Source organism: Drosophila novamexicana, unplaced genomic scaffold (assembly GCF_003285875.2).
Source record: "Drosophila novamexicana strain 15010-1031.04,08,12 unplaced genomic scaffold, DnovRS2.1 tig00004555-arrow-pilon, whole genome shotgun sequence".
NCBI lineage: Eukaryota > Metazoa > Arthropoda > Insecta > Diptera > Drosophilidae > Drosophila > Drosophila novamexicana.
Window position 1 is genome coordinate 4,667,279 of NW_020825052.1, and position 27,920 is coordinate 4,695,198.

Here is a 27,920-nt window from a genome sequence, read left to right on the forward strand (position 1 = left end):
GGAGTTGAACTAAACTTGCGCTTCATGTGTGTAACTTTTAATTATTTGCGAACGTTGGCGCCAGACGTCGGCTTAGGATGCTGTGTGCGACTGTTACCAGCCGACCAACCGACCCACCATTCATTGATTTCCACTTGCCTCGGAATGACCAACGAGCGGCGTGTGCGACGACAGGCGGCGGTCAAGGCAATGTCATAAACTTGAGCACCATAAAATTTGCTGGCAGCGCAATAAAAAAAAAAAAACAAAAAAAAAAATAACAAAGCCACAGCGGGAGATGGAGACGTAGATGTTGGCGTCGCCAGTTGTACCAGGTCCAAGTCCAAGTCCAGGGCGTGACCAGGGAGCAGCAGATTTAGCGACAAACGCCAAACGCATAAAACTAACGCAGCGTAAACGGCGACGGCGACGTTGTCTGTTTTGGCAGCGACAGCGAAAATTTATCTTATTTATTTGTTGAGCGAAAGCCAAGAGCAAGTGCAGCATTTTGATGCTTGACTGATTGGAGTCAGTTTATGAGGCGCCACGGCTTTCCCAATTTCGAGCTGCAAGCTGCACGTTGCAGTAGCGCCGGCGTTGCCAGCTAGTCAATAAGCTTAGCATCGACCACAATGCTGCCAACTTACAAAAAAAAAACAATACCCAAAAACGATAAGCTTTAAAAAATAGCGTAGCTCGCAACAATTGAGATCCAGGTTAATAAAAATAAAAAACTCATCAGCATATTTTTAAACAATAAAATAATAGCTTTACGTAAAATCCGGTATAAGCTTTTTTGCCTCTAACTTTTCTTTTAAAATACGGCTGAAGCATTCAGAATGTAGTGCTGCCAGATTGTTGAAAATGCATTTTGCCGAAAAAGACAGCAATTGCCTATTGCCACTTTGACAGCTTTGACTTACCGCAACGTAGAGCGAGATAGCAGGAGTACTTTTTAAAGCTGTCGACGCAAGTTCTACGCAGTTTTGAATTTGACTTTGGTGCAGAAATCTTTTACCGAGCACAAAACATATACGATTCCCGTGCCAGCTGAAATAAATGATTATACAAAAGATCAGTTAACTGAACGTGTGAAACTTGGCAGCTTCCAAGGAATAAAGATAAATTGGTTAAAATTACTGGAAAACTGGTCGAGAATATGCCGGTATGCGAGCAATTGTTACAGTACGAGTGCAAAATATAAAAATAAATACAGAAAAATGGAAATGCAAACGCATTTAAGAACCTTATAGATTATACTTGAACAAATACCATATGCAAGCATAATTACTTGGATGAAAATTAATGTATTTCTCCCCCTAATTTTTTTTGCAGCCAAATCGCTCGCGTCAGGTCGCCCGCAAGAATCCCTGGCCGCGCAAGGTTAGGCTACTCAAGAATCGCCAGAAGGTTGCTAGCACGACGCCCACGCCACAAAAAGTTGACCTAATGACGATGGCAGAAGGCACCGACCCCATGGGGCATCATCATCACGCCGCCGGCTCGCACAATCCCCACCATTATCATCATCATCATCCACACTCGCATCAGCACCACCATCCGGCGCAGTATCATCACCCCAACCAGCACTATGCGCCCGCACAGCAGCCACCGGCAGCAGCGGCGGCGGCAGCAGCAGCCGCTGCCTCTCACTATGCGCCCTATGCTCAACTTCAGTATCGGCATCCAATGCCTCACCAGCACTTGCCGCTGGCACTCAGTCTGCATCAGCAGGCGGCGGCGGCTGCCTCGGCAGCGGTTGCTGCCGCAGTTGCCAGCGTCGAGCAGCACAACAACAATCAGCCGTTTGTGGCCAACAACAACATCATGCCATGGAAACAGCGCAAGCGCAAGCGTCTTTCAGCCGTGCTTGACAAACTGCACCACAACAACAACAACAATAATAATACTAATAATAATAACAACAACAACAACAACAACAATAATAATAACAATAACACCAACAACAATAATAATAATGGCGTCGCCTGCAAAACGGAGCCAATGGACATGGATGAGGGAGATATGGAGGAAATGGAAGGAGATGGCGAAGAAGAAGACAACGGCGAAGCAGCGCAAGATGCCAAGCAGCAACACGAGGCTAAATACATTAAAAGGGAACAGCGTGACGCACTGACAGCAGCCAGCGATGAGGAACAGATCGAGGCCGAGGCGGATCTCTCAGCGGAGGAGCTCTCGCACTCGGACCAGGACGATCAGGATAGTCCGCGAATAAGCATGAGTCCGCTGCAGGTGGCTGCGACGCCCGCCTCCAAGCCAGCGCCAGATAGTGCCACAGCTGCCAAGGAGAATCCGCTTCATGTGGACATCAAGACTGAGCACATGCCAAGCCCGTATGATCGCTACTTTCCCATACCCTCGCCGTTGTTTGGCTACTATCTGCATACCAAGTATTTGAACGAGGTGTTTCGGCGGCGCCATGATCTCTATCCCTCGCCGTTGCAGCACACGCCCTCCTCCATTGCCTCCGAGACGGAGACCTCGCCCACCAGCCAGGGCAAGACACCAAGCAACTGCATCAATGGCAGCCAGCAGCAACAATTGATGCCCGCCGTTCTGATGAATGCATCGCCGCCGCCCTCGCTGCCCTCACCACCGCGCAGTGACTCCTCTGTGACCACGGCCCAGCCCACGCGCGTCAGTCCAAAGCCAGCCAAGAAAAAGACTTCCTCGGCGTCGTCGGCCGGCGAGAAGCCAATGCCGCCACCGCAGGAACGTCCGTTGGATCTCTGCATGCGCAGTGATATGCTCGGCGAGCCGAAAAAGTATAAGTCGGGGTCGCCGCCGGTGCATGCCAGTGCTGCGGCCATGATGCCACCGCCGACCGCATCAATGAGTGCCGCCAGCAGTCTCGAGAGCATGAATGCATTATCGCCGGCATCCAGCACGCACTCGAGCACCTCGATGACCAGCAGCACGCCCACCTCGACCCTGGCCCCGCCGGCTGCTATGTCTCCGTATGCCATGACGGCAGCAGCGGCGCACGCAGCGGCAGCTGCTGCAGCAGCAGCCATGATCAAAATGGAGATGCCCATGCATCCGCTGCACTCACATGTGCCCACCACAACAGTGGGCGTGCCGGTGATCAAGGGTGATGTGGCTTCACCCACCACAAAGGAGACGGTGGCCTGGCGCTATAATCTGGACGTGTCGCCGGTGGTGGAGGAAATGCCACCCGGCTCGGATGTGGCCTATGTGTGCCCGACATGTGGGCAAATGTTCTCGCTGCACGATCGGCTGGCCAAGCACATGGCATCACGCCACAAGTCGCGCAATCCCGCCAACGACATAACCAAAGCCTATTCCTGCGACGTATGCCATCGCTCGTTTGCCCGCTCCGATATGCTCACCCGGCACATGCGCCTGCATACTGGAGTCAAGCCGTACACCTGCAAGGTGTGCGGTCAGGTCTTCTCGCGCTCCGACCACTTGTCCACGCACCAGCGCACCCATACCGGGGAGAAGCCGTACAAGTGCCCTCAATGTCCGTATGCTGCTTGCCGTCGCGACATGATCACCCGCCACATGCGCACCCACACACGCTACGAATCGCGTGGGGCTGGTGGTGCAGGTGGCGGTGGAGGTGGTGGCGGCGGTGGTGGCGGTCGAGGTGGCGAGGAGCCAAAGTCACCAATGCCGCTGCTAGACATGAAGATGAACATGAATCTGCCAATGCTGCTGCAGCAGGAGGAACTGCTGCAAAAATCGCCGCTCGGCATGGGCGGACCCATGCCGATTGTGGTAAAGACGGAGAGCGCTTAACGGTACCTCTACGCGGCCGCGGCCAGACAGTTCATGACCTTTTAGAAGCGCCACTAGAGTTGGGCTCTGGGTAAGCCCCCAGCTTAGTGCCCGTTGAGTCCATAGATCAGTTGTAGTTTAGCTACGCGCAACTCTGGAAATCTCTCTGCGAAGACTGAGAACCTAAATACTACCTACTGTTAAAGGCTTAGGTTTATACACATATTTACGTATAATTTTAACTTAAAAAAATCTATTTTAATTTGTACTCAAGCAACCAGCACGCACACACACACACACTGAGACAAATACACACGGAGTTAACTCAGACCACCACCCAACGTATTAGCGTTTTAATTAGTTGTAGGGCAACGAGAGCCGAACCACCCCCAATGGAGGGAGACAGGCTTAGTTGGTATTCGTAGTATTGTATTTTTGGACAACGTACTGTTGTAGACAACGTTCAGATACAGCTAGCAATTCCATGTTCCACAATTTAGTTTATAATTCCGTCATATTGAAAACTTTTATACATGTATACGTGTATGCACGCGCATGTATGTGGTCAGCTAGAGATTAGTTTGTTAGTTAGTTCGTTAATTAGTTAGGTAGAGGTCAAAGATCGGCCTCTGGGCATTTTTGAACAACATTGAAATTATTAAGTTAGGCATGCAAGCATCTAGGCTATATTTTGCTATATTTAACGTATGTATTTAGTAATTGAAAGCAAAGCGGACAAACCATAAACAAACAGTAGAGTTAATTATACTATAATTTAAAATTAACATTAATTTACGCTAACTTATTTTAGTTTATTAAACTCTGCAGCATTGCGCATTTAGTTTTTAACGTTCTAGCGCTTAAAAGACAACAATTTGTATTAATTAAATTATAATTTTACAATTTTACACACAGAAAAAGACAAAGAATTCTCCCTAGGGCACAAAAACAAAAACATTTCGATTTCGTACGTGAAGCGATTGTGAAGCTAAATTAACTAATTATTCCTTCTTTTTTTGTTTAACAAAAATCTCTTTTTATAAAAATGTATCATTTTTTGCATTCATTTTTAATATATATTTCTTTTTTTTTCATAAAATGAAATAAAAACTTTCTCTTTTTTAGTTCAAATTTAATTTCAAAGAAACAATTTCGATGCCAGTTTGGATTAATTGAAGCAATGCAAAAAATATTTAAATTACGGCAATTTTCTGTTTGCCAATATTACTAAAAAAATTTATAATTGTTTCAAGTTAATGTTTTTGTTATTTATTACCATTTTTCTGAGCGTATGAAATATTGATTATTAATTTTAATTATCCGTTTAAATAAATTATTAATTTATGTTATTATAGTTCGTTATGATTAGTTTCAAAAGTTCAAATGTTTTTGAAAAATAAAACAAACATGAAAACAAGCAAAAAAAAAAAAAATACTTCAAATACAGACAAAAAAACAATACACATAAATCTTTATTTATTTTCTTTTTATGGCAGATCATTATTTTACATTTATTTATAGCACCTTGCAGAAGAGGTGGAGCCTCAAACACAACGTAAATCATTGGATCAACATTATTAAAACTTTCAAACAAGTCTGGGTCACCATGGTCTGAGATTTCCCTAATAGTTGACAGATCCCAAAGACATATTGTCATTTCTCTTTGAGTTCCCGCCTTGTCCTGGTATCGTAGAGCTGCAAATATTTGCATTTGGGTTTCGTTGCGGGTCACCAAAATCCTTTTGCCGGAAACTGGCTTACAAGCTTTTAGGCAATTGAAAGCGCTTACATGGCAAATGGCAAAGCCTCAGTTGGTCACGAAATTGCAGTCTGGCACGCAGCAGACGAAGGCCCCAAATGGCCAACCCCTTTCACAAGGCATTTTGGCAAGTTTTCCCACGCTTTGCCACTTGCGGGGGTGACATGCCTCTGGCTCACTTTTCTCGTCCCTTTGGCAACATGGAAATTTCTTTAGGTTTAATGGCCAAGCAACACGAATACCCGTACGCTGGCGTGGGCGGGTGGATCTGGGATTGGGATTGGGTGTGGGTCCACCAGCAACTGCTGCAATGCAGTTTGCGGCTAATGTTTGACCTTGTTTTCCAATGACTAAATTAATTTCTTAATAAGTGCAGGGGCGCAGACGAGTCGCGTCGCGTCGCGGCGCAAAACAAACACGAACTGCAGACATGGCACAGTTTAACTTTTGGGTTAATTGTGGCAGCTACCAGCACCAAGCACTCCCTCTGCCCCTCTGCCCCTCCGTCCGCCCGCCCGCTCGTTAGCAATTAAACAATGCAAAACTTTTTAGTGGCAACTTTAAAGCGGCATAATTGAAAGACATTGCGGGACTCGGCGATGCAGCAATTGCAACGGCTCATAAATCACTGGCGGTGACTAAGTAGCCTAGCTCTAGTCATGTTGCACGTTGCACTCTGCACACCGCAGTGGCAAGGCGGGAGGGTTATGCGGGGGGTGCAGTTGTGACTTATGGTTAGCCAGAGATTCGAACCAGAGGCCACTGTATTAGCAGCTGTACGTACTGCTGCACATGGTTGATGCCGCATTGCATAATCCATTGCGTACGCGCCCCATTCTGTTGGCCGTGCATCATTTTGGATGCCGCCGCCGTTGACATTATTTGCAGCTCGGCCTGGATTTTTGTACGCATAAATCTCTAAACAAGCGCGCGTGTCGTGCGTTTATTATCACTTCCGTCTGGCATCCAACCATCCAGGCAACCAGCTAGCCGTTAAAGCAGCTCCTTTGTCTTTTTGGGCAGCGCGAAATTTATCGCCATCATTTGTAATTGTAGCGCGAAAATTGAGTTTGAAGTTTGTGTGTGTGCTTGGTTCAGTTCAGCTCAGTTTGGTTTGGTTCGGTTCGGTTCATTCTGCTCCCCAACTTTATTGTTTTCATCAACATAATTCTTTGGCACTGCGCTTTGGAGCCAGTCCAAATGATTGTTAGCCAAAGATTTACTGCTCGAAAAAGGTGGCACTAAGCTGGGTATTTCCAGCTCCTAACATAGTTTCGCAAATGCCAGGCCATAAATATACACAAAGTGTTTAAAATGTTGCAGACAGATATTATATATAGATATATGTAAATTTAGTATATTTCCGTCACACGGAAGTGCCTTAAAAACCCAATTTTTGATACGCATTAATCTCGAATGAGTTATTGATATTGTACATACATGATATACAATAATATATCAAGCATTGTAAATTATGCGATTTTTTGCAAGAAATCAACTTTTTGACTAATACTAATTAAATAGATAACTATTTACCAAGCATACGTACCATATTTTAAATGAATATACATAGTCTATAAGCCTAAACATTTTTCAACTTAATGCTTCTGAGAAGTTTAAGAGTTAAGCATTAAATGCTGCTTTATAAGCATAAAAACCAAAAAGTCAAGTATTTTTTATCTAAATCTCTTTACTAAAAGTGAAAATACAAAAAAAAAAAATGATAAATCAATTTCTGCAAAAAAAATAAAAAATTTTAAATGTAAAAAAGTAGCCCAAAACGAAAATTTATCAAACTAAATTTTACTCGAATCGCTTCCAGACATATTTTTATAGCGCTTTTCGAATTTTAACAAATTACAAAAAAAAATAGTATGTAAATTAAAGCAATAATTAATTGATAAATAAATTAAAAGACTTTTTCAACTTTTAGCTTACATTTGCCTTTTAGACATAAGAATGCAAATCAAAGATTTACGCAACAAACTTTAAATCTAATAATACATAATAAATCTAATCAAAGTCATAATAATAATTATAAGACAATTTAGTTTATTTTAAGCAATGCAAGAGTACTTAAAAAGAAAAATCAGTGAACAACAACATTGTGATATTAGTTGAGAACAAAATCGAATTACTTCCATGCTATTTCTATATCATTTGCAGACGCTATGCAAAGTTTTAATAAATAAGACAGATTTTCAGAGTTTCTGGGCACAGTTCTGTATAGCGTCTATCAGGCTCGGTCAACCGATCTTTAAAGTTAGTTTCTCTTTTAAGGTGCGATTTTCCATATTATTTTTATGGTGCTATGTAAACTTGTGCTTAGCTAGATTAGGTTAATTTACAGACCTTTACTTTTGGTCTATATCGACAATCCTTAGCAGCCCAAACAAAAGCAAATACTTTACTATTACCACTAACTAGGAATCAATAAAATACTTACTTATAAGAATGGAACCCCTCTTTAAAAATATATTCATTAATTTAATTATGCATGCCATCTCGTAAAATTTACACGAATTCAACTAAATTACGAATAACTATTGTACCATACAAAAATTAGTTTTCTCCAGAAAAAAAAAGAAAAACAATTGAATCTAGGATACTTTTCAAAGATTTTGAACCCGCAACTCCTAAAATAAATAATGAGAAAAAATAATAAAAATAAATAAAATTATGCAGCTGAAGTTTGTGGAATGTGAAAATAATGCAAATGCCTTTGGCCGCCGGTGTTTGCTTGAATGCAATCAGTGAAGATTATGGAGGGGCTGCGACGAGAAGGGGGGAGGGTGAACGGGTGTACGGGTAAAAGGGTTGCAGAAATAATGCGCGTAATAACAAACTGCAGGCGTAACTGAAATGCCAGGCTACTGCGCATTTGTCCAGGCGATGGGCGATGGGCGATGGCGAAGGCGTTGGCCAAGACGGACGACGGGAGGCGCAACTGCGGTAATTACAATTGCCGCCGGACATGGACAGCAGCAGTAGCAGCAAAAGCAATGGCAGTGGCAGTGGAAGTGGCAGGCAGCACAGCTGTGCCTCTTGCATCAACGCAACAGATCTCGGAGCATCTTCGCTCGCCCAAGACAATTATATGCTGCCAAAGACGCATGCGCAGCCACAGCAGCAGCAGCAACAGCCACAGCAACATCAGCAGCTTCCTGACTGCATTTCGTTTTTACGTTTTTATTTGAGCAAATTGCTGGCAACTTTGCGCACTGTGACTGACTGAATGATAGACTCACTGACTGCTTGACTTTCAGACTTTCAGGTTGACTGAATGACTGACTGCCTGACAGTTGTTGCCGCTTGCTGCTGCTGCCGCTGCTGCTGTTGCTGTTGATGTTGCTGTTGGTTTCGCTCCAATTGCAATTTGTTGCTGCCCTGTTGCCTGTAAGAAAAAATATGCCAAAATGGCTACGTGCGGGCGTTTTGCACAAGAATCTCGTACCACGGAACACGGACAACGATAATGATGATTGCAGCTAAATTATGATGCCCCGATGCGAGTGCAGAGCGCAACAGCAGAGAAAGTGTAGCACTCACACAGTTCAACAGAAGCTGGCAGCAGCATCATCAGGCCACGGCTATCCGAAGGGACTTCAGCGGCTTTATTTAGCATAACTCGCATCGCCTTTGGGGCCGAGACAACAACAACAGCGCAGAAATACAACAGCAACAACAAGATTAGCAAAACGTAATAATTGCAAAGCAGTTTGCCGCAGGTGCACCACCCGCCTTTGTTGAGGACCCGAACCTGCAACTTAACCGGCTGCCTCACAGAGATGAGCACGCCCGATAAAGAAGTAACAACAACTTTGCTTTTTTTGTAGCAACATCCGATGCTGGTAACGTCGCGTATTTAATGCATTTGATCCTTGATGCTGTTGAAAATGAACTGAGCTCGAACATGCAATCAACTGGCGTCCCGCACGCTGCCGTCGCCCGCCATCAATATGGCCAATTTCATGAATGAAAACTTGCCCGAGAGTGTCTTGGACTTTTGCATGTTTCGCTTACAGAACCCGGAGAAACAACACGCACACCCACACAGACGATTGAAGTGTGTAAGGAGCGAGCTGTTGCTGTTGCTGATGTTGCTGGAAACATTATGAGTCTTGGCGACGCTTGTTGCAGCTGTAGCGCATTAACCTCGTTCACTGCTGCTGCTGCTGCTGCCGCTGCAAAATATTTACCAAAGTGATTAAGATGCCTGAGTAATTTTTAACACAATTACGCTGCCAAGCAGACGACGGCAGTCAGTAGTCAGCAGTCAGCAGTCGGCAGTCCCGGGCCTGCAATTGTGAGCTGCTGCTGCCTGCCGCCTGCCTGCCTGCCTACCCCGTTGAATAGCTACTGTAGTTACACTGGCTCGGCGTCAGTTGCAGCTGCACTGCTGCTAATGACCAGGCTGATCCAACAGCACAGCCGGTCGCAATATAAACTGTGGCATTGTCTGACTACCCGACTCCAACCCCAACTCGAGCCGCCAGCTCCAGCCACAGCTCGGAGCAAGTGCCATCGGCATCGGCATCAGCATCACGCGGAGACCCGAACTTTTGTGTGCCTTGGCCATTAGCGTTTCCACACTACGCTGACTTTAATCGTAGCGCAGCGGCGACAGGCGGTTGCGGGTGTTTTACGCATCAGCGTTTTTTGACAGCTTCTTCTCAGCACAGCGAAGCCAATATAAAACTAAAAATAATCTACAAAAAGCTTAACGTTTTGTTGTGATTTATTGTATATGCGATTTTTGGCAGGTGTTGAGCCGAGCTGATCATCAGCTGCCTTTGCTGTTGTTGTTGTTGTTGTTGTTGTTGTTGTTGCCACAAAAACTCATTGCAACGTGCGGCACATTTGACGCTCATTGCCTGCCCCATTCGAACACAACAACGCACGACAAGGCAACAAAAACTTATAACGCACCAGCTGAAAAAGCAAAAATCGTGATGCGTTTGGTTTAGATTTGAGCGGCACGACTTTGCTGGCGTTAGCAACATTAACAATGTTGCCACAAGCAACGAAGTTGTTGTTTCTACAATGGGCCAATGCGATGTGTTGACAAAGAGCAGAGTTCGCGATTTGCGAATTTGTTGGCCATTTGTTACTAATATTTATACACATACACTAGAATGGGTTACTGCGACTTTACATTTTGGTTTGATAGTGGGCTAGTGGGAGTACAAAATAATGTATGTGTGTAATGTATAATTTATCCTAGCTTAGAAAATGTATAACATGGAATATGTTTATGTTATGATCACCGTCAAGCTCATATTCAAAGATCTTTACGAATATTATGGTATTTACTCTTCTCTTCCTAAGAAATATTATGAATACATAATTCAACAGTTTTGATTCACCCTCATGGTCGAAAAAGGAGTGAAAAACTGTTGTATGTAACTATGTTGTTTGTTTTTTATCTGCTCAGCTTATAGCTTTCTTTTCAGAATGTCGTTAAGGGCGTGCTTCTTACGTTCCGGTTACTTCACTCTCCTGAAAAAGCGATATGAATAAACCGAAGTTAACAACTTTGCCTGTGCAACGCCGGGTACTACCGGCTGCCGATCAGTATGTATTTCTGTTTGTATGCATCTTTGACAATTTTCATTCAATCACTTTGCTTACAATGTTTCTCACATAGGGCATTTAAGCAGCTGCTAACCAAACTTGGATTTATCTTTTACATGATGCTATGACAAAATCGAAGCTGTCTTGGCTTAATCCCAATTTCCCTTCCCATTGTAGTTGACCAATGAAAATGAAAATGAGCGCGGCACGCGCTTAGACGCCGCACGACTAGAAAATTGTAGTGGCGGAGCGGTGTTCGCTTGGCTGAACCCGAAGCGACAGGGGGAATGGGAATAGTAACCGGAACGCGCACGGGCAGGAGAATGGAAAAGGAGTGTGAGTTTTGCTGCTGTGGCAGCCACGTGTTGCGCATGCGCTTTTGCCCCTAGACATGCAGTTGGACACGACGCGACGCCCTAAGCCTCAGCATTTGCGTTTGTCAGGGTCGACTGCATCGCGTTGGCTTCGTGCTTGGCACTTTGCAATTGTTCAGTAGTTCGCTTAGTTGTGCTGTTGTGCTGCAAGTGGCACGTTGCACGTTGCACGAAGCAACGCTTCGGCGTGAGGCAGCAGCAGCAGCAGCAGCAGAAGCAGCAGCAACTGCAACACCTTCACTCTCTGCGGTTAAGGCGATAGTGCGATGATGTATGGCCTGAACCTGCAACGCTTGTGCCTCTTCTCCTGCCACTGCCCCTGCCCATGCCCCTGCACCCGTCACTGCCAGTGCCCCAACCTCGACTGCTGCCTACTATTGTAGGCGTCAACTCACGTTTATGCTTTGTAGACATTATCGCGCCTGTTTATCTTTAAATTGCAAGTAAATTACGTTGGCTCGCGCAGCTTGATCTATTATGCTGCCTTGTTGAGTGGCCAGTGAGTGATTTGATGAGCCGAGGAATGGCAGTGGGAGCTTGGGGGAGGGCCAGAGCGGCAGAGGCGGGGAAATGGACACAAAGATCTTTCAAAAAACAACCCGTTTATTCGAGCACTACAAACTAAACGTTGTGCGTAATAAATTAGCTATGAAAGCGTCGTCATGCAGTTGGATAAGTGTATGCGTGTGTGTGTGTGTCTGATGTAGTGTATTGGTGTTTGGGAAATCTCTCAGTAATGCGTCTCGGTGATTCTCACTTTGCCGTATTTGCCGTGCAAATGATGCTTGGCAAAGGACAGCAGATTGGCATGGCTGTGTACGTCCAAGTGGGCTGGGAAGGCGGCCTTGTGCACCACAGCGGCATGGGTGTGATGGTGGTGCACCAGCGGAGCCGAATGATGATGATGCACCAATGGAGCCGAGTGGTGGGCATAATGATGCAAGTCAGCGTGGGCATGAGCATGCTCATCGATGTGTGCGTGGGTGTTGTGAATGATGTGATGATCGACCACAGGATTTCTATAGTGCAGGAAGTGGTGTGGCTCATCATGCACCACCTTGTGCACATGATGCACTGGCTCCACTTCATGAATGGGCTCATGGCTGACAATCTTGGCTGGGGCATGTACATGAGCGTGATGCACATGGTCGTGAGCGTGCACATCGTGATCCAAATGGGCAGAGTAGCCGTCATGATGGTAAACGGGATGCGGCACTGCGTCCAAATGGTGATCGGCACCATCGATCACAATAGCGGAGCTGTGGCCCAAGTGAATGCCGTTCGAGTGATGCACCTCGGAGTCCACAAGGTGCGGCAGTTCCTCGTGATGATGATCGTGCTCCAGATGCGAAAGCAAACCCGCCTGAGCCACGCCCAGCAAGGCCAAAGTGCAGATAAAGAACTAAGGAAAACTTCAATAGTTACAAGAACCTGGCATACTCGAGTTGTTTGCCTCGGACCCACCTTCATTACGGAGATTTCACACTTAATTTGATTTTATCCAAAAGTAAAGGTTGACGGTGCGCCTGAGACTTGTTTGCTCTGCGGTTGTCGATGAACTGTGCTCTAATCCATTGGAGCCCACGCATTTTATAGCAACTGTCTTTGCCACCGTTGGCCAATATCACGTGCAGCCTGGCAGCTGGGACGGCGGGCTGGTGACTCGCCCAAGCCATTCAACGTTATCAAAATAGCCAAGCAATGAAAGTGATGTGTGCCGGGCCAGCCAAGTGGGCGGCGTGCCTGGAATTCCTAATGAACTTTGTCGTCACAATTCAAAGGCACACACATAGCCCAGCTCATTATGTAAAGAGCGCCATATAGTCAATAAACCATTTCCAGATAGTTAAGTCGCACTGGCACTCGTCCGGTCATGTCATAATTTGATGGCCCAATAGGCCTCACCAGGCTTGGGGTTACACCATTTTGGGCAACTGCTGGCAAGGCCATTGCCCACCCACATTAATTTAATTTCCACTTGCACTTGCAATGCATTTTGCAACCCATTTGGCAATCTTTGGCCGGTGAAAGCGTTAGCCGCTGACCAACATACAACATTTTTATAATGGCCAAAAAACAAAAATCAATTCACACAATTTGCAATGGGCATACAAAATTCATAGCGACTACGTGCGGAATTCGCCAACGTGTTCACGGCTTGCCAACATCAGTTTATTTATATTGGCACAATACTGCTAAAAATAATACTAACAGGTAGTGGGTGTTATCATTCGTGACTTACCAAAAATTCACGCACTGCCAACTGTATAGTGAGTGCTGCAAACAAAAGAAACATAAATAAGTTTAGATATGAACAAGAAAGAACGGCTATCTTCGGCAGGCCGAACTCTAAATACACTGGCTTTTTACCGGTATGGTATATTAGTATTCCAACCCAGAACGAATGAATATAGGACAATGGGCCCGTGATTGGTGACTGTGGTGATAATTTCTTAAGTTTCCAAAATTTTTAAAACATGTTTTCCCCCATAGTTTTTTAATATGGTAGTCCGGTGATGGGGAAAACTTGGTTTATACGACAAGGTCATAACATCTTGCAAAACAGAAAAGATTTTCATATAATAACTTAATATTTAAACTGTTTTTTCTATAGCAACTATATAATATTTAATCTGACCTCTGACCTATGAAAAGTTTCGTGAGGATCGCTTTTAAGCTGAAAGATTAATTTGCATAGAGGCAATTAATTCCGACAGTCTTAGATTCGGCTGTTGATACTGATCGAGTATATATATATAATTTTTAAAGTAATCTCCTTAATCTCCTTTATTCCTTATAAACAAAACGGGGTTAAAGTAAAAAGGAGCTTGTAGTCGATCCATGATTTTCAAAGTAATATCTTCATCCAATAAATATCGCGTAATTGGTTAAATTAGTATCGATATCTGAGCACATGTAGTACACATTCATCAATTCAATTGCATTTCCTGTCTAGACGACGTGCCGTCGACACGTTCCATAAATTATGAAAAACTTAAAGCAGTTACCTGGCAGAGCTGCAGAGTGCAACCGCCAAGATAAGTTGGCTGCAAAGTGGGTCAGCCTACGGCTAATTACATAATAATTTGGTCAATTTAATCACGTTGCTAATGAGCCCCGTTGTATGCAAGGCGGCTACCGAGGGGGAGGGACCAACTATCGCAACTATCGTTTTGGGCGGCGGCGTCAACACCCCGAAAAACTAGAGACATACGTGCACCACATGCACAATGTGCCCCAAAGTGGAACTTAAAAAGCGGCGAACGACTTAAAATGCCCACCAGGTGCCCATGCGACGCGTTGTCGTCGACCTGTCCAATGATTTGAGTGCGAATTTGTTTTGGTTTCGATAGAAGCGCAAACGCAATTTGTACGCCTGACAAATATTTGAACATTTCCAATGAATTTTGCGTACGAATTTGACAATTCTTGGCGCTGCCTTTTGGTCTTTTGGAATTGCCAGTTCCTGTCTGTTTGTCAGTCTCTCCGCGTGTCTTACACACCTGCCCCAACAGCCAATTAGCCACAAAAGTATCTCGTGGCATGCAGCAAGCTTGCAGTTCGCAGTTTTGCAGCTCACATCTCAAGGGGCGGGCGGTGCAGCATTTGTAATTAGACGGGGCAACAACAAAAAAAAAAAAACAACAACATCAGCAACAACGTTGACGGAGACGTATTTCAATATGCAAATTATTGCTAGACTAGCACAGAAAAAATGTAAATAAAGCGGCGGCGGCCAGCTGCAGCAGAAGGAGACAGCCACACAGACAAAAAGCTGTACGACAAAAAAAAGGGAAAAAACAATGCAAAAAAGAAAATCTATAATTTATTTGCACAAAAATGACGGCAAAATAGTCGGCGGCGAGGGTGGTGGTGCTGGTGGTGGTGCATGTTTGTAATTGAGTGCATCGTTAGCGGGGCAAGAGCAGCGGGCAGGAGGTGGGAGTGAGCTGTATTAGCGACGCTGCCAACAACTAATTTAATGCCAGCGGCAACAGCAAGAGCAGCAGCAGCAGCAGCAACTGCAACAGCAGCAGCAGCAACAACAGAGACGGCAACATGTCAACAGCAACGCCTGCCGCCAGCAAGGGGCAGCGAGGATGATCCACATGAAAGGTGGCCCCGGGGGGAGCGGAGGGTTGAACTGTGTGCATATTTTATGCCTGCGGCTCTAGTGCTGCGGTGTCCGTTGTGGGCAGCTCTGAATATGCGGCTGAAATAATTTTGCATCACATATTTTGTCGACCACAAATCAACGGCATGAGATATTTGATGGTAATTAATATTGTAAGTATAACTTATTATGCTTTTGAATAAACGGGTGTGCTGCATTTAATGGCTCGTGGCTCTATATGCAAATTACAAAGTGTCATGGAAAAGTGCTAAATGAGTAAATTGTTCAAAACTCACACTCTGGACTATTACAAATTTTTGATGTTTTGGGTTTGTTTTTTTTTTTTTAATATTTCATTTGTTAGTTGGTTTAATGCACGCAATGAAAATTTCGGTGGAAACCGACTATAAAACAGAACACAGAAAGGATCTTAATTATTTTAAACAGTCGACATAGTCTGCAAAAAATGATTTATTATAGAGATGTGAGCGAAAAGAACACAGAAATCATAAAAATTTCTAAGACGAGAGAGAGGAAGTATATATAGATAGATAAAAAATATGTGTAATATTAGGAATAAAAAGAGATGAATTGAAAGCGTATGGCAAAATTTTGCCTGGCTGTGATCGAATAACTATATTAAGAAATTGATAAAATGATTTATAATTGAATTCTAAGAAATGTATAAATAAACTTTATTTTTAGATTTCGTTCTACTCTCAAATAAAAGAATCACAGTTTGTCCTGACTGACTTACTGACTGACTGACTAACTGACCATAATTGTCCACTCCCATAACACGGTCAAAACTCAACCGATTCTTATAACGTTTGGCTTTTTGCTCATTAATTGGCCTCTATATCAACTTGGCATCTAAATCTGGCAATATTATTATTATTATATATTGAAAGAGACTGGACAACATCTGAGTATTTCACTTCAATTGCAATTTCAATATTAATTTCAAAACCAATTTTATTCCTTTTGACATGGACAATAATCCATTGGCATTTTCTACCTTTTGTGCTGCCTTGATTACTCCATGTTGACCTTTGGCTAACTGGGAATCTTATCAACGGTAGCTGCTTCAACTGCTGCATGCACAGGTGTTTTTGGCCACTGTTCCAATTTGCAGCTCATATTGTTTTCGATTTCTCATCACACGATTTTTAATCATTAAACCGCGTGCAGGAGTTCGGAAGTTCGGGTCGGGGAGCATGCAGGATGAACACAGAATCGCATGTGCGGCCGGCTCTTCCCCCAACTAAAAACAAATTGCTTGGCAGTAGTACCACAAGTACTAGGCCAGAGCACAGATCCAGTCTTGTATTATTGCATTTTCGCCAGGTAATGAAGTTCAGCAAAAAGTTAATCGGAAAAGCAAGGCCCCGCAACTAAATAGACAAATGATACGGAACGGAAGCTGCCAGCCAGTTGGCCAATTGTGCGGTGGGTTTTGCTTGCACATTAGCGGCTATAAATTGTCTTAATGCACACACACATACACACTCGCAAGCGCACTTATACACTGATAGAGTGCAGTGCGATCGGGGCCAGTCAGACACCTTGAACGGCGGCAAAGATCAGACCCAGAGGCTGAGACTGCAACTCAGAGCTCATCGGCAACGCGTCGCACCGCGTCGTCGTGTGATTTTGCAAACTGTGGCAGCAGTTCGAGTCCAGGTTCGGCATTCAGATCTTCATACATGATCATGCATATAGCGAGGCGCGTGTTGTATATCTGCGTCTGTCTACCCTCTGCAAGTGTATCTGCATCTGTAGCTGTGGGCCTGGTGTTGCATAAGCTGCTGCCGCTGCTGCTGCTGCTGCATGACCAATCGCTGTAAGATTGTGAAAATTGTAACGCTCGATTGAGAGCTCAAAGTTGCAGTTGTTGTTGTTTCTGCTGCTGTTGCTGTTGTTAATAATATTGCACAAAGGCAACTTTGCGAAAGTTCGTCAGCAGCAGCAACAGCAGCAGCAGCAGAACAATGGCTCAGACTCAATGCAAGCCTGTTGTAGTTGTTGTTGTTGGATGTTCTTGTGGCCATAGTCAGTTGATTTCATCTGAAATAGAAAGCATGCAATTTTCATGCCACGCTGTGGCGTCGATAGCGGCAGCAATTGATCTGCCGATCTGCGGATCGATTGAAGGAGTTATTACACACGAACAAAGCAGCAGCAGCAGGAGGAGAACCATTGACCATTGGAGTCCATGGCAGCTATTGCTCTATTAGTGTTTGGGCAACGGATCGTATGATGTGGCATAATGATTTTGCGGAATTCCAAATGGACCGTAGGACAGGTGCTAATTTCATAGAACGGCCAATTGAAATGCCTGGCCAAGAGCTTCACAGGCCGCCGACAATGCCATCGACAAGTGCGTGGCTAAAACTAACTTTAAATTACACTAAACAACTGGGAAGAAACAGCTTAGACCTGATTAGGATCTAATTTAATAAACTGTATTTTCTAGAATTTTAAATTATAATTTTTAGTAGAAAATACAAGTAGATAGTGAACTCGAGACTGACTTTAGTTCGCTTTAGAAGCATATCGTATAAAAGATTATTTGGTTACAGGTATTTGAAAAAATTTTAGATTCTCAACCAAATTTCATGAGTAAAGCAAGAATTTAAATATTTTGAAATAGTCAAGGCGAATTGTATGCATAGCATTCATTTCGAAAATTCATTTTGCAGTATTACAGCCCAATCCCAACTATGTTACAGAGTGTAATCTTGTGAGCAATTGGCAAATCGAACCAACCAATTGGCCAATTGACTGCATCTTCGGGTTCGGATAGCGGCTCGTTTCGGCATCCGCATTGACAAAGCGGCGTTTAATTGCCTGAATGAAAGTCTGGCTCGATTTTCGAGTAGCCGGCCGGAATTGCTGTCAGCTATGGTAGCTGTAAACTGGGCAGCCAATCCTTATCGGCATTCCCACGCACAGCCAGAGACAGGTAGCCGGTGCCTGTTGCCACCATGAAAACTCATAAAATGTGGCCCTAAGCAAAAGGATTCTTAATGCATGTGATAAGGATGCGCACAGAGGCTGTGCGAATGCCACATCCCGACTCCGAATGACCATTTTATGTCGGCACATAAATTAGTCGAGGTCTGAAGGCAGGTCGTGAATGAAATCGATTGAAATTGATTGAGTTTAACTGTAAATGCATTTTTAAGCGTATGTTTTGCTGTGTTTTGTTCGAGATACGAGAGACGACGTCGCTGCCGCCGCCGCCGCTTCTTATCAAAGCCAAAATATCTAAGTGGCTTTGTAGTTCGTTTGTATGGCTGCAGGGGAACAGAGCATAGAGCGGGAACAGTGGAACACTGGAGTGAGACTCTTTTATGGTCTCCGACTGCCTCGACTGCATGCATTTATGCATATCGATGGCGAGGCTTGTAAATCTGTGCGTATGCCATTAATTTTTTCTTCGGCTGTTTCGGTTTTTTCAGATTTATATATATATATATACATATTTTTTTTTTTCCATCAACAACAGCAACAAAGTCTTGTAAAACTGTAATTTTAAATTAATAGCCGCGTATTACAAGCAGTTTATATGCGCAGGCGTAGGAGGCGGAGGGAACTCCTCGTGTCTCTGACTTGGCTTTATCAACCGAAGCTGGGCCCCATGAAGGTGTTGAAATCAACAGCTAGTCCAAACTCTATAAGAATTTATAGCGGAATTATGTGACAGCCTTTGCCGCTGTCATTCTCATTGTTGTTGCTTCTGCTGTTGTTGTTGTTGTCGGCTAGCGGGTGTTCAACAATAACAATGCGTTAGTCGATAGCCAAGTTACGAGCCTTCATCTCCGTCTCAGCCTCAGTTACTTCTCTCCGGTTTCGAGCGTTTCTTACGGCATTTCATTTCAACGCATTTCATTTCATCCCATTCGACTTGATTTCTTTTCTTTAGTTGCCTTTGGGGGGCTTCAAAGAGAAGCTGTCGCTCTTTAATTTTCACCTTTGCCCGCGCTAGCCCCAGAAGGCTTTAACTAATTTATGCAAATGCATATTTAATCGTCGTTGACAGTTAAGGCGGGCGCTAAAGAACACAAAAGGCGCATCAGCAACCTCAGAGTATCGACAGCAGCAGCAGCAGCAGCAACAGCAACAGCATCGCTAGCAACATAAAGCAGTAACATCAGCAACTTTGCTGCTGCTGCTGCTGCTGTTGTTGATCGTGAGCTCTTTTGTGCGATGATAGATGTTTACGAGGCGGCAACACCCACCGTAGATGGTACTCGAAGATGGCGCTGATGTGGCCGGTGCAAATTTGTTGATGGCGCATGTTGTGCATTTAAAAAAGTCTGCTTTACAGTGGAAGCTTTCTAAGGCAATCATCTGGATGCTGTCATGTCGAGTGTCGCCTCCAAGGCTGAAAGCCGTGAGTTAATGGCACAGCATGTAATAAAATTCAAAATAACTCGAATTTGCTTAGTATTAGTGAGCTTTGCGTATGTTCAGTCGCAGGTGTATGGAAATACACCAACACTTAGGCATATTTGGAATACGTGAGTCAAGTAGCTGAGTCAAAGAATTTTGTGTGTTAAATGATGTATATCACATGCTAATGAACTGGAATTTTAAATAGCAATTTAGCATCGCCAAGTAAGTCCTTTGAGTTCGACAATTGCATTTTCATTACCATTTCAATAGGTGGTTATATGGGCATTTATCATCACATTTTAATGAAGCTGTAAATTTTTTCACTGATTGCTGCCAAATTACAATTAAATGCCGAACATAAATCTTTTGTAGACTCGCTGGCCGAAGAGGCCGTCTATTTGCCTGGCCAGCATCCCTTTAGGGCGCCAGGAATTGATTATAAGCAAAATATGCCCCAACACATGCGCATTAAAACTGAAATTACTACCTGAATTCCGCAAGCGCATAAAACAAAGCCATCGACATGGACCTCAGCATGGCTACCAAAATGTAACTGAGTTTGTATGCTAGTCATGTTTATAAAGCAAATCATAGACAAAAGCCAACTAGCTTAACGGGCGCCATAAAAGAGATGCTAAGATCTCTGTGCCGCTCGCCGCTTTCCGCTTGCGTCTTGCCGGTTGCCGCTTGAATGGCCGCAAGTGTCGTGGACAGGATGCAGCACGCGCGGTGCTCCACGACTTGCACACGGGAGGGGCTCCAGCTCCAGCCAGAATGGAAAGGGGTCTGTGCGGCCGGCCACTCGCTAAATATCAATAACATTTTTATTTATTTTGTTTGCGGGCATTTTGGCATTTTTGAGTGCATTTATTTTAACGTCCTATACCGAACGTTTTGTAAAACGTTTTGTCTGGTCCCGTACTTGTTGCTGTTGCTGTTGTTGTTCCCCCAGTTTCTGTTACGTTCGAGTGCACGCCGAGATTTGCAGTAGCCATTGGCCCATTGGCATGTCGCGTGCAACTGCAGCTGCACTTGTCTTGAGCTCCATACCGAGCCGTGCCACAGCCAAACACTACTCTCCTGGCAACAATAAATAATAAACCTTTTGTGGATTTTGGTCTTGATGGCGGTGGCGTTGGCCTGGCTACCGATCGGCCAAGATCAAAGTCCAATTGCCGCCATTGTTTGCAGGCTGAAGCAAAATAAAATTCGACCAAGCCGGCGATCGGGTGAGCAAATAAAAATGTCTGTAAAGGAGCCTGGTCGAACACTTGGAAAGTTGCTGTGGCTTATTGTTAGACAAGTGCTAAATGCGGCATTATATTAAATTTTAATTAAAAAGGGAAAATCGAGCGGAAGTTGACCCACAACAGCAGCACCAGCAACAACAACAGCAACAACGCTGGTAACAAGTAGGCATTAAAGTGAGACGGACAAGAAAAACCGGTGGCAATAATTTTAATGCCGCTAAGAGGCAAAGTACGGCCGGACAAACGGACGAGCGGACGTACAGTGGCGGCATCGTAAACTTCTTAAAACATATTTTATGAGCAGCAACAACAGCAGCCAGAAAATACGAAAAACGCTGCACGTTGACAAATTTCGAGGCCCGAAAGAGGTCGGTCGGGTCGCTTGGTAGGCGCCCAAAAGGAAAAGCAGCCTCATAAACGATGGCGATTTAATTTAACGATTGTCATACTCATACTTAAAGCAAAAGGGTAAGACCAACAACAACAGCAACATCAAAAACAGTTGAATGTGTTTGGTCGAGATTCGGATGAGTTAACTGGAACTGCCAGTGAGAGCCGTGGCCGGCCATGGCAGCCGGAGGAAGCCACCCACATAAAACAACAAATGCTGGGCCATTGTCTCAGGCGCTGAAATTCACTTGAAAAAATCTCATAAGACCCCAAAAAAAAGGCAGAACATATAAGAATGCCCTCCATCTTAGTAATCGACTTTGTAATACTCTGTAAAAAGGGTTGAAAGTCTCTATCCAAAAATTTATCATTTTGGCCAGGATACATATAAAGCCCTCCAATCGGACTTTTCTGAAAATTTTCAGTCATTAATTGAATATTTTTTAAATTTAATTTTCCATAGTGTGCGTCATTCTTATTTCACCATATCACGATGTCACATTGGCAATATGCTCCGATCGCAGGGTATTAACTGAAAAGCTGCACTTAAATACATAAAATTGTATTGAAAAACCCTAAAACGAAAGCGGTCTCCGATTGGACTGTTCGCTGAGCACCCAAAACGACATGGGCCCCAGTTGGGGGACGAAGAAGCAGAGCTACAGCAGAGGCACAGATCAACAACGTTGATCACGCGCATGCGACGACATTCAATGTGATTTCGTTTGAAGCGCCGCGCGCATGCGCGGGAGCAAAACAATCGCTTGACAGAGTCACCGCCGCCGCCGCCGTCGCCGCCGCCGCCGTCGCTGTCGACGTTGACGTCGTGGACAGTGGCGTCGCTGCTGAAATTGGGTCGTCAGACGCTGGTTAGGCATATCCCTTGGCGGCCACGCCACTGTCAGAGACAGTAGCTGCTCCTAGATGCGCGCTGCTAATGTTACCTGGCCGTTCAAAAAGTCAAAAGTGAGCCAGTGCAATCTGATAATAATCTGACAAACTGTCGCTGGCGTTTGACGGCGCAAAAAGCGCACAAAGGCGGCCAGCGAGCAGGAAGAAATCAAATTTAGGCGAGCGGTACAGGGAGACTGGCCGCATCGGCGGCCAAGCAGGGGTTGCGGCAGTGTGCTCAGGGCCAGAGAGCGGTAGCGATTGCCTATTCCTAATGATGACAATTTGAGCTGTAGCTGTAGCTGTAACCGCTGAAGGCGCAGACAGAGACGGAGACGGTGCTGAACTGACTGTAGCTGGAGTCGCAGGCAACGGCAGTTGCTGGTCTGTATTGAATTTTGAATGATTAGTTTGATTCGCGAGCGATCGGCAGATTGAGCCTGACTTTTAAATGTCGCAGTCGTTGAAGTTGGCGACGTCTCGGCCGCTTATTAGCCGCGCTAAATTGCACTAGGGACCCAATTTTGCACAAGCCACGACAACGTCAGAGTCAGAGTCGAAGTCGAAGTCGGAGTCGGATTCAGAGTCGAACAAAATGTAACGTGTGTCAGTTTTAAGGCAAGCGTCAACTCTAATGAACTCTTGTGTGAATTTAGCTGAAGTCAATAAGCCAAGCGCTGTATATCAATTAAACTGGCAGACATTTGTTGCGACTACCTGATCGTGGATCGTGGCCGCGGCAATGGCTTTTTGTGACGCCCACTTGTGGGCAACATGATGATCAATGAGCTGAATCTAAAGCCTGGGCTTCAGCTATAGCTGAAGCTGGACACATTGAGGCACGTAGAAATATGCGAGCTACTTGTCCACGTCAAGTGCAACAATTACCACAATTGAACGATCGTGTGTCCGGTAGTAGCAATAGCAATATCTGAGTCTCTATAATACCCTATATAACGACTGACCAATCCCATTGCAAATTGAATAAGCACATTATCACTGCTACAAGCCACAAGGCTACAAGACAATAATAATCAAGATCAATTGCAATTACAAGCACAATGAATGCATTGCCTTCAACTTGACTCACTGACTATGACTGCGAATTGGATATGGACTTGGACTGGCATAGCCTATCGATCTGCCGGGCAGATGGAGCTGCCCACTTTAGCGATGCTTGCAGGAAGTGAGCAGGGACAAACGGCCAGACATGGGGCAGACGACAGACGGCGGGACGGACAGTCAGTTTGATATGATTTGCTGCAACAACATTTGCTGGCCAGGCTTACTGGCCTTGTTGTCGTTTTCATCTTGTGGTCGCTCCTGTTGCATGACGCGACTAATGCGCAAAATTCACACAATTCATCATCATGCTACAGCCTGGACACTAACAAGCCCAAATCATTTTTACCGCTAGCGGCTACAGACCAACAGTGGTTATAAATTGTATAAATATTGTAAGCCAAAAATAATGAATGTACTAGTAAGCAAAAAATAAAATAATATTAAAAATTATTATTTACATTATTATTTACAAAAATGTGAAGGCTTACTTGAAGGAAGTTAATTTAGTCCATTTTGTTGTATTAATATTTTAATTCTTTATCCCACATGGGGACAATGATATGCAATAAACCATTATTAAATGCTTTTTCTGGCACTCGTATTTTAACTGCCAGATTAAAGAAAAGTTATTATGTGTGAAGTTGCGAGCCATGATCATTAAACCACTGTACATTAAGACTGACTGATGTATCTACTTACTTAAGCGCTATAATTGCTTAACGAGCGTTCAAAACGTTGCGTCTGCAGTTGAAACTAAGGCGCCTTTATATGGCAAATGTGCAAGGTGATTGACAAGCAATCAGAATGGGTATCAGGAGGTAATCTATGCAACGTCAATATACAAAGCTGCAAGGCGACAAAAGCGCATAGCGAACTGAGGCTGAAATATGTATGCACATATGATGTACGTATGTACATACGTATGTTGATGTTGTTGCGTAGGCACGTGAAAACGCAGTTCTTAACTGTGATTCGGTTTTTTATACGAAAATTTGTAGCATTTTGTGATTTCCGCGGAAAAGATACATCTATGAAGCGCGTCTATAAAGAATTACGCCCGCCCGCTTGGTTTAGTCAGAGAAAAAGAGAGAGCGAGGGAGAGAGACGATGCCCCCGCCGACTCCGACTCCGACGCTGCCGCTCTTGATGTGATTTCGTAGAAGTGACCGCTGATGGACTATTGCGTATTGCTGTTGCGCGGTAGGTACAACAGCTACAGCAACAGCAACGGCAATACCATTGGCCAACACGCTACGGTGGCGGTCTAAACGACCTCCAGTAAGCCAAGTCCAAGTCGAAGTTGGAGTTGAATCTCGAACCGAGCCCGTCATCATTTCATTGTTGCCATAAACTTGCATTTATGATGACTTACGGGTCAGTTTTCCTTTTGTTTCTCAGTCGTCGTCAAACCAAAGCACTTAATGTCGCACATGAGCTACAAATGCGATGGCGATGGCTCCTCCACACACTTGAGGCGACTCTCGCGTTAACGGCGATGGTGGTGGCAGTGCTGGCGGTTGTGCTGGTGGTGGCGGTGGAGGAGTTTCTGTTTGAGCCTACGCCTGGGCCTGGTCGTCTGCTGAGTCGATGTTGTTGGCTTTTCGGTAGATGTGGCCAGGCCAGCGAAATCGCCATCCAGTTGTTGTTGTAGTTGGTGTTGTTGTCAGTTGTAGTTTTCGTTGTTTGTTCTTTTGTGTTAACCTTTTGTTTTTACCTGATTTCGACGTCGTCGACGCGACGGAACACAAAGTTACCAAACGCATTCGCCCTCAATGTCACAACAACAACAACAGCAACAACAACAAAGCACACACATAGCCTGGCTCAGTCTTGTTGTTGTAACATTCGTAGAAATCACAAGTGCCAAGCGCGCTTCATTGTGGGAACTGTTTTTGAAGTTGGCTCGCTGTCGGTCCAAGTATCTGCCCCTCAACCCTCCCTCACACACACTCGCTCTTGCGCTCTCTTCCCCCCCTCTCTCTATAACTTTGTGTGTGGTGTTTGTGTTTCACTGGGCCACTTCATATTCTGACTCTAATATCCTTTTGAGACTGATTTGATTAACCTTTTGATGATCGATGATAATGAATATTTATTGACTGTTCGCCGGGCGCCACAATTTCCCACACACTGTTGTACAAACATGTCGTAAACGAAACATTATACAAATTAATTTTTTTAAAATCAAATATAACGATAGATTTCGATTTTGAATATGCTTTGTTAAGATGGTTTCCTGTGTAACAGTTCCCATTTGATAACTGCCATTAAGAACGAGAAAACTTTACTGATTTTTTTTTATTATAAATAAACTGTAGCTAATTGGGTGTTGGTTTTCGGTTGGATCGAAAATAGAATACTAATACGGTTCATTAAGCGTCTTAGTTTCCGTTTTTATTACTCAATTTGGTAGTACGAACCCCGCTAGCAGCAGCAGCTACGACCACTGCAGAGAACCCATAAGCAATATATAACAAAAATGACAATTTATAAAAAAAAATACAATACTCATAATAAAAACTTAGCTTAGAGCTGAGCTCGAATCTGTTTATTGCGGGGCGTTTCGTATCTTTTAGGGGGCCAGCATTTGCATAGATTCGTTAATTAAACATTCGTATCCCTGATTTTGATCAGTGATAATTAAGTCGCATATGCCAAAGGCGCACTGCTTACTACGTGATTAACATTTTATTAATGAGACTTTATAAACCGAGTCTAAATACAGAAACTGAAAACCAACTGCAAAGAACTTGCTTATAAGCACCGTAGTAAACATATGTTAAGCCAATTTAGATAGAATGGTTGCTGCGCAAGCGAAACATCAGACCAGGCAACGTTTGTGAACTATTATTTATGGTAAAAAAAATAACAGCCAGTGCTGGCGATTTATATACTTGTGATAAAGATATCATAAGCAAAATGAAGGCTCAGTATATTTGATGGCGGTGTAATCGTTACATTTGTAAAACAAATCGTCTTAGAATGATTCATTTATTTCCAATCAATTGTACTAACTAATTTAACGTAATGTAATTGATTGTATAAGGATTCGATTTGCTAAATGTGTCCATAATAAAATAATTGTTATTTGTGTATCTTCTCAATTTCTTGCATGAGTTTCACATAAGCTGCTCCAAATTATCTATGGATCACACTTCTAACACCAGCTATTATCCCATTAAACATCTCTAATTTTCCATAGAGAGCAGGTCATGTGGTATAATATTACCCAAGACCACCGGATATATAAGTTAAACACTTTATTGGACCCCAAGCGACTGAGCACCACAGGCAACCAAAAATCGTATTGCTAAACGTAGACGGTTATTTGAATTTTCGGATTGGGTCGCAGTGGAGAGCGATGGGTGGGTTTTGCTTTGGGTATTTGATACGAATGCATTTGCATAAATATGAAATTTATCAACGCTGCGCGCTGAAATGGATGCTGATTGAACTTATTTGGCTATTCAGAGATTCAGCGCATTATTTATGTTATATGGCGATGCCACATCATAATAAACACACGCACACTTGGTTTATTTAAACAAAAGGCCGTTTTAATAAATAGACATATGAAACACGACAACTAACACCATTAGCTCCACTTTAAATTGTTAAATTATTCAAACACTAATATGGTGCAAAAATAACACACGGGCAGCAACAACAACGTAAAGAATAATAATAATATCAACAACACTAAGAGCAACAACAGCAACAACAGCAACAACAGCAACAACAGCAACAACAGCAACAACAACAACAGCAACGGCAAACGATAAAAAGCCAATTTGTCTGTCATTTTTGGTCAATTTCCTACAATATTTTAGTGGTCAGTTGGCCAGTCTCTTTAGAAAAGAGTTCATGTGTGTGTGTGTGTGTGTGTGTGTGTGTGAGTGTGCGTGTGCTATATATATGCAGTATGGTCGACTCATTTGTGCGGACATCAAACAAATTACTTTATCAACAGCAACAACGAGCCAAAAGCTGTTGATGTGCTGTTTATGCAGCGTCGTCCCCTCCCTCATCAATATTCTCAAACCCTCTAAAACAGACTGTGTGTCGCTCTCACTCCCTCCTTTCTCTCTCTCTCTCTCGAACACACCTGCTGCTCTCTCCCTCGCAATTAGCATACTGCGGGGTGTGGTTGCCTAAATGACAACCAGCTAAACAGGCAGGCAACCAACCAGCCAACCAGCATCTGGCAGCCAGCCATAAAGTGGACCACCAGCGGCAGCAGCAACAGCAGCAGCAGCCGCACCACCGCACCGCCGAACCACAGACAAATTAACTTTCAGTTGTTGTCGTTTTCGTCTTGGCTTACAGTATCGATATTATTGAGAATTCCAATATATATTTTT

The 27,920-nt window shown here is 44.0% G+C and overlaps 2 protein-coding genes across 2 annotated transcripts; one reads left to right on the forward strand and one right to left on the reverse strand.

Moving 5' to 3' along the window:
- The first annotated feature begins 1,105 nt into the window (after positions 1–1,105).
- Positions 1,106–4,776, forward strand: LOC115770455 (dendritic arbor reduction protein 1). Its single transcript, XM_030715733.1, has 2 exons — positions 1,106–1,144; positions 1,315–4,776. Exons 1-2 carry the CDS (start codon positions 1,139–1,141, stop codon positions 3,760–3,762), a joined length of 2,454 nt encoding a protein of 817 aa, XP_030571593.1. The 5' UTR covers positions 1,106–1,138; the 3' UTR covers positions 3,763–4,776.
- Positions 4,777–12,178: 7,402 nt separating this feature from the next.
- Positions 12,179–12,918, reverse strand: LOC115770347 (histidine-rich glycoprotein). The gene is made up of 3 exons (XM_030715585.1): positions 12,913–12,918; positions 12,665–12,850; positions 12,179–12,490 (listed from the first exon to the last, which is right to left on the reverse strand). The coding sequence occupies exons 1-3, from the start codon at positions 12,916–12,918 to the stop codon at positions 12,179–12,181; spliced, it is 504 nt and encodes a 167-aa protein (XP_030571445.1).
- Positions 12,919–27,920: the final 15,002 nt, after the last annotated feature.

Excerpts from the sequence above, each read along its gene's own strand:
- LOC115770347 (XM_030715585.1), bottom strand. Across the intron at positions 12,491-12,664 it reads CCGATCACCATTTGGACGCA|CCACACCACTTCCTGCACTA; the intron begins GTGCCGCATCCC and ends GTGCATGATGAG.